This window comes from Lithobates pipiens, unplaced genomic scaffold (assembly GCF_037356315.1).
Source record: "Lithobates pipiens isolate NorthernLeopardFrog02 unplaced genomic scaffold, aLitPip1_a1.2 Scaffold_28, whole genome shotgun sequence".
Classification (NCBI taxonomy): Eukaryota; Metazoa; Chordata; class Amphibia; order Anura; family Ranidae; genus Lithobates; species Lithobates pipiens.
In genome coordinates this window covers 153,011,771-153,023,278 of record NW_027507789.1, presented here as the reverse complement: position 1 = coordinate 153,023,278, position 11,508 = coordinate 153,011,771, and the positions used below count along the sequence as shown (strand labels likewise).

Here is an 11,508-nt window from a genome sequence, read left to right as displayed (position 1 = left end):
AGCCGGCGATTCTCTGCACTGTAACAATATTCATAGAGGCTGTTCAGCCACTTTGTTCCCACCACACCTCCCTCTGGTGCTTCTACTGGCTTGCCCAAAATCCGCCAGAAGTTGACCATAGAGATTTCCGAGAAACAGATTGTCCCCAGTCATCTCTGACTCTCGGAGGTCCGGACGCAATGTTATGTCACATCCAGCCAGGCAGTTGTATACAATGCCGTGTACTCTGCTGGAAAGCCTGAGATCGTTTTGCTTTTTTTTTTTTTTTTTTTAATCTCAGGCTTTCCAGCCTGGAGGAGACCAACAAGACCCCACATCTCTCCATAAAGAGGACCAGTTGTGCACTATTCTTATTACATGGGATTTTTACATTCCTTGTAATAGGAATAAAAGTGATCAAAAATTAAAGTTTAAAAGGGAAATTGGGAAAAAAAATTTAAATTAAAGCACGTGCTCACACGCAGAAGTGAACACATATGTAGATTGCATCCGCATATGTAAACAAGGTTCAAACCACCCATGTGAGGTATCACTGCAAACGGCAGAGCGAGAGTAATAATTCTAGCACTAGACTTCTTCTATAACTCTAAACATGTAAGCTGTAAAAATTTTAAAGCATCACCTATGGAGATTTTTAAGTGCAGATGTTTGGCACCATTTTACAAGTGTGCGCAAATTTAAAGTGTGACATATTGGGTATCTATTTACATGACAAAATCTCATCTGTCACGTTATACAAAAAAAATAAAATGGGCTAACTGTTGAGTGTTTTTTTTTCCCCAAAAAAATTGCTGCGCAAATACCATGTGACATAAAATGTTGCAACAACCGCCATTTTATTTCCTAGGGTGTCTGCTAAAAATGAAATGTGTGTATGTATATAAATTTTAATTAATTTGGGGGTACTTGAGTAATTTTCTATCAAGAAAAATTCTGATTTACATGTAGGAGAGGAATGCTGGAATTTGCACAGTATGGAAGTGGTTAAAGTGGAACCCTCCTATCCTTTACACCCAAGGAAGCTGCCACCTTTGGATGCACATGTGATCAGTTATGACACCAACCATTTGATGGCTTGACAGTTCTGTCGCTTGCACAAGCAGCAGTGGCGGGTATCATTCACGCCATGCCTTGAATCTAACTTATGGGAAACCAGGAAATGGGTTTTGTTTTGCTTTAAATTACAAGGAGCGTCCCTTTAATAATCCATAGCCAATCACTATCGTATACATCAGCTCTTTACACTGCAATATTGTCAGTCTAGGGCCACTGTACATCTCAGGAATAGATTAGTAAAAAATAAAAAAAATAAAAAAATTCTAGTCATCAAGACAAAAGGCTAAGTAATGTGATGTCATAGCCAGACGCAGGGGGAGGAGTTAATGTTACAAGATGACGCAGGGTGCTCTGCTGTTAGTGATTTCCTCTACAGGTTCTCCTCTGCTTGCTTTCCGAATTGCCTCCATCAACTACAGAAGAAAAAAATATTAGAAATGAATGTCAGTTTTACATGAGAATGTAGTTAATATATCAAGAGAACCTCTTACACGATTACATTCTATATGAAACTACAACTTCCTTGGAACTAGGACATAACAAAACTATGTGAACCCCTTGGAATTAAATGGGACATTGCACTTATTTGCCATAAACTGTTGGACCCTCAATGAGGTTGCAAGTAGTGGCTTGCTCCCTCCTCACAGGACAGAGGTGCGGCGGCCCCTCCATAAGAGCTCCGCCCCCTATCCATGCATCCAGCTCCTAAGCTACATGTGGGGCGCCAGACACATGGATTCCAATTTGTGTTTCTTTTGAAGCACATGAATAGAGCCTGTGGTGGATCACTGCACAAAAGGAGGAGAGAGAAGCACCAAGCCAATCCTTTAAACAGTTTAGGAATATTTTTTGGGAGTGGTCCAGGGTTGTCAAACTGGGGAGCCGCCCACACTGACAATCCAACAGAAAACTCTGAGATAAAACCAAGAAATGCAGAGGAATTGTGGAATGTAGTGCGATTGTCCTGGTTCACAGGTGGCAGAAGTTAGTGGACTCCGTGCAACACAGATTTAAAGCAGTTCTCAGAAACAGGGGTTATACAACTAAATATTAGGTCAGTGAACCTTGGATTGTGAGTGACGCGATTAATGGGTGTTTCGCAATACAAGCAATTATTTATTTTCTTTATCTTGACATGGTTTGTGAGTGTTTCACAAAACAAGCAGGATTCAAGCCTCTGCGGTGTGCAGTACCGCATTTGACCAGAGGTGCAGGGGGCGCCGGTGAAACTCAGGAATAGGAGTGTTTCCAAGTGATTTATTTCCGAGTGCATCCGAGGGGTCTGAGTATTTGAGTCTCTCCGGTGCCCCCCACCTCTGGCCACATACGGTATTACATACAATACAAGTCAATGTGGAATGAATTATCTTTGTTTGTTTCCATTGACTTCTATGGGGAAAGTCGCTTTGATACGCGAGTGCTTTGGATTGCAAGCATTCTCCTGGAACGGATTATGCTCGTAATCCGAGCTTCCACTGTATTAGTTTTTCTTCACTTTCCGTAAAGTAATAACACATTTGAAACATTTTTCTTTATGTTTTGATTTGGAAAAGACTGTGCCGTGTGCCCAATGCATTTGTGTGTATGGAAATAAAACCTATTGTAAGGATTGTCCGCTTTGCTCACACTGCTATTTTGAACACAATTGTATATCATGAATCATGATAATCTAATACCTTCACAGACATATTGGCAATCTATTTTGGAAGTAAACATCCTGAAACCGGTTTGGGAATATGAACCAGAAGTAGCTTGGACAAACTATGTAAAGTCTTCAACATTACAGAACAACTCCACTTGAATGTGACCAACCTACAAGCGACTAGTTCTTACTAGTAGCCAACACAGGGCCTATTTTTCTTATATTCACCTACCGACACAGCTCCTCTCTTAGCCATTGGGTTGTTTTCACTATCACTAGGAATTTGTTGTAACATAACACTAATAACTCTTAGTTCCGCCCAGGGGGCGGTCCCTTGGGCAACAACCCTCCAGACCTCAATTTTAGTTTGCCTAGTGAAGGAAAAGGACCTAGAAACCCTGCGGGCCCATCGGTCCATGCCTTTTTATGCAGAAGCTTGGCTTTTTGCGCAAGATGAATGATCCTGTGATCTGCTATGAACAGCCGGCTGGGTGACAGGCTGGATACCCTTATCCTTGTAGTCTCCCCAGTCCGGCCATCGAGCATGTGCAGACCAGAGCTCCGCGATGGGTCGGCCACGATGAAACCTCAGCTCCAGAGGTGTTCGTGAGCTTTTATGCTCCGGGGCACACATATGACCAGGCTGCTGATGTCTTCGCCACAGTGGGCCGAGGCCAGCAGCCACCCTGTACTGATCAGTGAGTGGGCCTGTAATGGAATTTCTCCCAGCTCTTTAGGACTGGCAAGTACAGCTCTCCCTGCCTCGGTGGGGCTGAGCAGCTGGGCATTCCCTGGGAGGTCGATTCGGGGGTCCCTCACCTCCCTCTCTTCTCTCCCTGGATGGGATGCTGCATGTGGCTGCTGAGCGGTGTGTGTGTGCGCCTATACAGGGGCTCTCTGGTGGGTTCTCACCTGGCATGGGGAGCTATGCTGCCTAGTGGTGTCCTGGGTTTCATGCCCCTGGAAGGTGCCTGTGAGGGTTTGCTGATGTCCTGTATGGCGATGTGTTCTCTGCCATCGTTTTTCTTTCTGTACCTCATGGAGCTGCTGGCGACCATTTTAGGTGTGGGGGAGGGCAGCATGCCTTCCTAGTGATCTCCTATTCAGGACATTGGCGGCCATTTTCTGGAAACCTGAACACATTTTTTCAGTGTTCTCTTGCAGCAGCATGGCTCATGTGCTCTCATAGCCATTTTCCCTGTGTTTTATGTCTTTGTACTGGACACTGGGCGGTCATTTTATTGAAGCCTGAGCACATTTCAGAGCGGTTTGGCGCTAATTACAGCGTCTGCTACCGACACAGCTTTTGTTTCCTCTGCACCTGGGAGCCCACAGGGACTACAGGCACTACTTGTGGGACAGCGCAGAACTCCTTAGGGTGGTGAGTCTGGCGCGAAAGAGCCCCTCAGCCAACGACAGCAAGGAGGGTGGGACTGTCACTGTTCTAAGTCCCCTTAGGGTGGCAGACAGGGTAGGCTCAGCATGGCTTCAGAAACTGGTGTTTCTTCCCCCAAAATCCAGACAATTGCAACCGGGTCACCTGCATACTGCGCAGTGCCCATGGACACCCTGACGGCGGTCCACAATTTGTTCGTTGCCAAGATGGAGGCAGTGCGTGGGAAGAAAGGTGCACTAAAGCAGCCCCGCCGCTCCCCCTGTCCTCTGGGGAGAGCTCTGACACAGACTCGGGTCCTGCTGAGGCTGGTGACCCCTGCTCTGTCTTGTCAGATGACGCTGACCAGGACTGTTTGGACAGTGAGGATGAGTCCCCGTCCGGGCGCGACAAAGCACTTGTTGGAGCGCTTATCACAGCTGTGCGTGATACCCTGAAGATTCAGGAGCCAGCGGATCCCTCTGCTAATGTACCGGTCCCTTTTGGGTCCCACAAGCCAGCACGTTCACCTAAGGTGTTCCCGTATCGGACTTATTTTGACAAGTTCACTTACAAGGAATGGGGTCACCTGCAACAGACCTTTTCGGTCCCCAAATACATGTCTGTGCGTTACCCTTTTGAGGAGAGCCTTCTCAAAAAATGGTCCGCTCCTCCGGTCGTGGACCCCCCAGTATCCAGGTTAAATAAAGCACGATACCGGTTGAGGGGACTCCAGCATTCAAGGATCCCACGGACAGGGAGGCTGTGGCTCATTCCTTGTTTACGGTTGTGGAGTCAGCCGTGCGACCAGTACTGGCATCCGAACTTGTGTGGCAGACACTGACTGAGTGGGCAAAACTTTTGCACCGCAAATTGGGGGAGCAACAGGCTTCTCCTGTCTGCGTGGAACTAGCACACCAACTAGTGCAGGGCCTTATGTACATCTGTGACACGGCCCTGGATGCTCACCATGTGTTATCCAGGGCTTCAGTGTCAGCTGTGGTGCTGAGGCGCCTGATTTGGCTAAAATGCCGGTCTTCTGACTAGGCATCCAAAAAATTCCTGACAGGTCTTCCCTTCCTTGACAACCGACTCTTTGGAGCCTCCTTGGATGACATTATTCAAAATGCCACCGGTGGTAAGAGTACCCTACTCCCACAAGCCAGGAAGGTTAAGCAGCCACACTGTAGGCAAGGGCCCTCTTTTTACGCTCACAAATGTTTTTTTCGTCCGCCCGGAGCTTCGGCAAAATGCCCCCAGCCCGACTGGATGACCACGGACAGTCAAAAATGTCCCTGGAACTGTAAGCCTGCGAATAAAAGTGCTACCGCATGAAGGTTTGCCCCCACCCATGTCTCGGGTGGGGGGGGGGGGGGGGGTCGCCTTCGGAAGTTTTCAGCCCTGTGGTCCTCTCGGTTATCCGACAATTGGGTCTGTGATCTGATTTCCACAGGCTACAAGATAGTTTCTCTCTTGGCCACCAAACAGATTTTTCCCCTCCAGCATACCCGTATCGGCAGGAGGCCCTCCTGGGGGCAGTAAGGGACCTGCTGAATCGTGGGCTGTTTGTACTGGTTCCCGGAATCAGAACGCTTCCAGGGATTCTACTCAAATCTGTTTGTGGTTCCCAAGAAGGAAGGGGTACGTCCAATCTTGGACCGAACAGCCCTCACTTTGTAAAAGTGCAGAGGTTCAGAATGGAATCAGTAGTCGCTGCACTCCATTAAGGGGACCCCCTGGCATCCTTAGACATCCAGGATGCATACCTGCACATACCCATATGCCTCTGGCATCAAAAATTTCTGCTATTTGAAGTCGGGGAAGTCCACTACCAGTTTGTGGCTCTTCCTTTTGGTCTGGCATCCGACCCTCTAGTCTTTACCAAGGTATTGGCTCCGGTTTTGGCATTGCTGCGGCAATGTGGGATACCTAGACGATCTCCTCCTGAGGGCATCTTCCGCCTCAGAATTAGAGGGGGATGTGGCGATCACCATGCAGACTCTGCAAGAATTTGGGTGGCTGTTGAACCTAAAGAAGTTGGTGATTGTACCTAGGTTTGCTGCTGGACTCCAGGGAAGCGAGAGTGTTTCTCCCTTCAGACAAACTGCAGACTCTCAGAGCCGCGGTAAAACTGCTGATTAATCGCAAGTGGTCGTCGCATGCGAGTACTGGGACTCATGGTAGCCTCCGAGGCAGTACCTTATGCCCAGTTCCACACCAGAGTCCTGCAGAAGGAGATTTTGACAAAATGGGACAAATCTCAGTTGTCCCTGGATCGACAGATCCAGGTAAGCCAGTCAGTGACTCGCTGATCTGGTGGTTGAGGTCCCCGGCTATTCAGTCCAAGAAATCATTCCTTCCTCTGAAGTGGACAGTGATCACAACGCACGCCAGTCTATACGGCTGGGTTGGAGTGATGGGGGTTCAGTCGGCTCAGGGACTCTGGTCGACGGAAGAATCCAAGTTGCCGATCAATCTGCTCGAATTGAGAGCGATCAGGCTGTGCCTCTCCACATGGTCGATGCGACTGCAAGGCATCTGATCAGGATCCAGTCAGACAACACCACTGCTGTGGCATACGTCAATCACCAAGGAGGAACCAGAAGCTCAGTCGCTGCACGGGAGGTGGCTCACATACTTCGGTGGGTAAAGCGACACGTACCTGTCGGCCATTTACATCCCGGGAGTGGAGAACCGGCAGGCGGACTATCTGAGTTGACAGATGCTGGACCCAGGAGCATGGGCATTGCCTCCGGAGATGTTCAGGTTACTGTGCCTGAAGTGGGGCACACCAGACGTGGATCTGCTGGCCTCCCGTCTCAATCAGAAAGTTCCAAGATTCGTGTCCAGGACAAGAGATCCGTGGGCAGACGTGCTGGTGGCTCCGTGGGATCAGTACCAACTGATTTACTCCTTTCCTCTATTGAAACTACTACCACGCCTGCTTCGGGATCCCAGTGATTGTGGTGGCCTCAGATTGGCCTCAGTGTCCTTGGTACGCAGACCTGGTGCGTCTGGTGGCAGACGATCCCTGGTGACTGCCATTGCGCAAGGACTTTCTGTCTCAAGGTCCGATTTTCCATCCTGCTTTACCATCGCTGGCTTTAACGGCATGGCTATTGAGGAACCGGGGTCTGTCGGACTCGGTGATCCCAACTATGTTGAGAGCACAAAAATCTTCTTCTCATGCCGCGTACACACGAGCGGACTGTATGGCGTACTTAGTCCGTCATACAATCCGACGGACAGTCCGTCATACTTTCGACTGAACGGACTTGACCACACACGGATGCACAAACAGTCCGTCGAAAGCTTGCGCGATGACGTGTACAGCACGTACGACGGGACTAGAAATAGGAAGTCCAATACACAGCAAAGCACCCTTCTGCCGTGTAAATCCTTTCTGAGCATGCGCCATTCTTAGTCCGTCGAACTAGCCTACTGACGAGCGGATTGTCCGCTGAAACCAAAGTACGATGGACAGAATTTCGAAAAATCCGAAATACTTAGTACGCCAGACTGCACGCTGAAAAAGTCCGCTGAAGCCCACACACGAGCGGACTGTCCACTGAAATGTGTTTAGACGGACGAAGTACGCCATACATTCAGAAGATATACCATCATACCTGGAAGGCCTACATATCCATGTGTGAGGAGAAAGGATGGCATCCGCTCTCCTTTTCTATATCCAGGATCCTGCTGTTTCTTCAGCAAGGAGTAGACCAGAAATAGGTGTTAAGCACCATTAAGGGGCAAATTTCAGCGACCTCTGGCGTCTCACTCCTTAGTGAGCACCTTCGTTCAGAGGGTACGACATGTAGTCCCTCTGATGCGTCCACCGTTGTCCCTTGGGATTTGAACCTGGTGTTGTCGGCGCTTCAAAAACCACGTTTGAAAAAAATCAGGGAGATTCCCCTGTTGACTCTTTCCCAGAAAGTGGTCTTTCTAGTGGCAATCACATTGGCCAGGAGGGTTTCGGAACTGGTGCCTTGTCCTGCAAGTCGCCCTATCTGGTTATCCACAAGGATAAAGTGGTATTGCGTCCCCAACAGTCTTTTCTACCGAAAGTGGTCGGCTTTTCATATCAATGAGGACATTATATTACCATCTCTTTGTCCTAAGCCGGAGCACCCTAAGAAGGTGGCCCTTCACGCTCTGGACGTGGTTCGAGCTCTGAAGGTGTATTTGCCACGGCTCCCTTTCGGAAGTCAGACTCACTGTTTGTTTCTAGGTGGATCAGACAGATTGTAGACCAAGCCTACACCTTGAAGGGGCAGGTGCCCCCCTTTTCATTCACGGCCCACTCCACAAGGGCAATCGGAACGTCTTGGGCCTTCCAAAACAAAGCGTCTGTCGCTCAGGTGTGTAAAGCGGCGAACTAGTCGTCTGTCCACACGTATACCAAGGTCTACAAGGTAGATGTCAGTGCATCGGCTGATGCCTGTTTTGGCCGCAAAGTTTTACAGGCGGCCGTGTAGTTGCAATTGAATATGCAATATATATTTGCTTTTTTTTCCTGGTTTTTCAATAAAAACACAGTACTGTAAAGTTAATGTGCTGTTGCATTACTTACGCAGTTTTTCTCTGTAATTCATCGACCGACACAGCACCCGCCCCTAGGGACCACCCCCTGGGCGGAACTAAGATTTCTGAGTGTTGTGTTACAACTAATGCCTAGTATCTCCTAGTAATAGGGCAAACAACCCAATGGCTAAGAGAGGAGCTGTGTCGGTCGGTGAATATAAGAGAAAAGGATTTTACGGTGAGTACAAAAAATCCTATTTTTTCAGACTGTGTTTACAAGGTAAAATCCCTCCCCCCCCCCCCCCCCAAATTGCTTAGAACCCCAAACTTTATATTTTATATATACGGTATATAAAGTAGAGGATCAGGGCTGCTCTGTGCAAAACCATTACACAGAGCAGGTAAGTGTAACATGTTTCTTATTTTAGGTAAAAAAAAAAAAATTAACCCTTTAGAATTAGTTTAAGCCCTCTCTCACTACACTACCCTGTACATACATAACAGTAGTTGCATTGTCTGGTTGACTTCCCACTCCTTGGTCAGAGTCTTCATGCAAGGGGTGGTTCCCATGGACTCACCACTAACTGCATGGGACCTTCAGGGACACCACCCATGATATTTCTCTCCTCCTCCTGTCACGCAAAGTTGGCCACCACCTTGATTAGGATTGTCTGAGGTTGTGGATTCGTCCTGTAAGGAATCTTTTCCTAAACTTCAAGGTTCCAAGTTTTTTTTTTGTCAAAGTTTAACAGAACAAGCTGAGGTTAGAAGCTGGCTACCATGTACAGCTGCACCAGATTTTGCACTCTACAGTTTTATTAAATCAGTTTCATAGTGTTGCTTTTCTTTTGTTCACTCCAAAACAGCGAGATTGCTTCCCGCTGCTTCTACCTCAGTCATGGCCTTGATTCATCAATCTGCTGCTTTTTTCATATTGCCTGAAGGCTCTGTAAAGGGACATGCTGTCTGTAATTCACATTTGATAGGTGGTGGATTTAGCACATCATTACTCAGGTATAAGGCTTGGTTCACATCTATGCAGCTTGCGATTTTTGTGTTGTATTGTGCATTTTGCAGTGCGTTTTTTCTTTTTTCCTCTTTAACAAAACTGTGTATAGTTGGTTGTTAAGGATCAGGCTGGGAGGCTGAGGGATGAGTGTATGTAATGCAAGAACAAGAATTGCCATCAATAACTTTTTTTTTTTTTGGCTGGGGCCACTCACTTCTCCCCTCTCTTCTGACCTGCCGGGCTGCATGCTCAAATAAGGGACTGGTATGGAATTTGGGGGGGGGGGGGGGGGGGGCGGCCCAAGCCGTTTCTTTACCGATTTTGTTATTGCCGGCAATTCTTGTATTTACATTCAGCTGACTCATCGGTTGTTAAGGACGCAGCGCCCAGCCGTCTCATTTCTTAACACACACACAACATACACAGTTTGTTAAGGAGAAAGAAAAACTCATGTTAAAATGCATCAAAAACCCAACAGTTTACACGCAAAATGCAATCTGCTGCGGGACAAAAATGTCCCTTTCCAAAAATGTATTCTTATGTGCCCTGCTTCTCGCCGCCCTAAAGGCAAATGACAGCCAGGGAAGAGCTCTCTTGTGCAGGTGGACATCCTCCCAAGAACAGGCTGCGCTGTGATCTATTGGACACAGCTGATGACAGATCAGTGTACGGGCCTGCTGTCAGTACCATCACTGACTAATCACAGCAGATCACCTGACAGTTGTACACAATGGATGGCTTCCTTTTATGCCATTTACCGTGTACAGTTGTGTTGCTCACTCTAATTAGCCACAGTGATCACATGGTACAGACAGGGCCAAACACAGCCCCTCTGTACCATGTGACAAGGCCAATCACAATAGTAAACAACGAATACATGCATTTCATTCAGAAAAAGTGGTTGCAGAGAACAATGAAATTCGCTGTTAAGAAATCATAGCGTGTGTAGGGAAAAAAAATATCCCGATTACCTCCCCAGAGTAGTACAATGTTACTAGGGCAACAACGTATTGCTACGGTAAAAATATTTTTTTTAAATCATAAAAGAAAAATAAGTTATAAATAAAGTATTTTTTTTGTTTTACATATTGTCCCTGATCACCACCACATCACTTATATGATGACACTGTACTGCACTGGTGACTGTAAAAATAAAATTATGACAAAAAATTATAACCTAAAATAACTCACTATGCCTCTTACTAAATACCTTGGACTGTTTACATTCCAAAAAGGGGTATTTGTACTGTGCTGATATTTTTAGAGCTCAAAAAATTAGATTGTCCTCCAGTCCATCTGGATCAACTGCCTACACACACACACACACGAAATTTAATCACATTCCAGTCTTAGTCCGTAGAGTTCAATATTGAGTTGGCCCACCCTTTGCAGCTATAACAGCTTCAACTCTTCTGGGAAGGCTGTCCACAAGGTTTAGAAGAGTGTCTATGGAAATGTTTGACCATTCTTCCAAGTGCATTTGTGAGGTCAGGCAGTAATGAAAAGGCCTGGCTTGCAGTCTCTGCTCTAATTCATCCCAAAGGTGTTCTATCGAGGTTGAGGTCAGGTCTCTGTGCAGGCCAATCATATTCCTCCACCCCAAACTCGCTTATTCATGTCTTTATGGACCTTGCTTTGTTCATTGGTGCGCAGTCATGTTGGAACAGGAAGGGGCCATCCCCAAACTGTTCCCACAAAGTTGGGAGTGTGAAATTGTCCAAAATGTACTGGCCTGTACAGAGTCCTGACCTCAACCCAATAGAACTACTTTGGGATGAATTAGAGTTGAGACTGCAAGCCAGGCTTCTCATCCAACATCAGTGCCTGATCTCACAAATGTGTTTCTGGAAGAATGGTCAAACATTCCCATAGACACTCTCCTAAACCTTGTGGAAAGCCTTCCCA

At 47.1% G+C, this 11,508-nt stretch overlaps 1 protein-coding gene across 1 annotated transcript in view; it reads right to left on the bottom strand.

The window, feature by feature from the left end:
- Positions 1-247: 247 nt before the first annotated feature.
- The window catches only part of MIEN1 (migration and invasion enhancer 1), a 37,098-nt gene continuing 25,837 nt past the window's right edge, over positions 248-11,508 (bottom strand). The window contains exon 4 of the mRNA XM_077459718.1: positions 248-1,469. Within this exon, the coding sequence (XP_077315844.1) occupies positions 1,386-1,469 (84 nt within the window). The 3' untranslated portion in view covers positions 248-1,385. The remainder of the gene's footprint in view (positions 1,470-11,508) is intronic.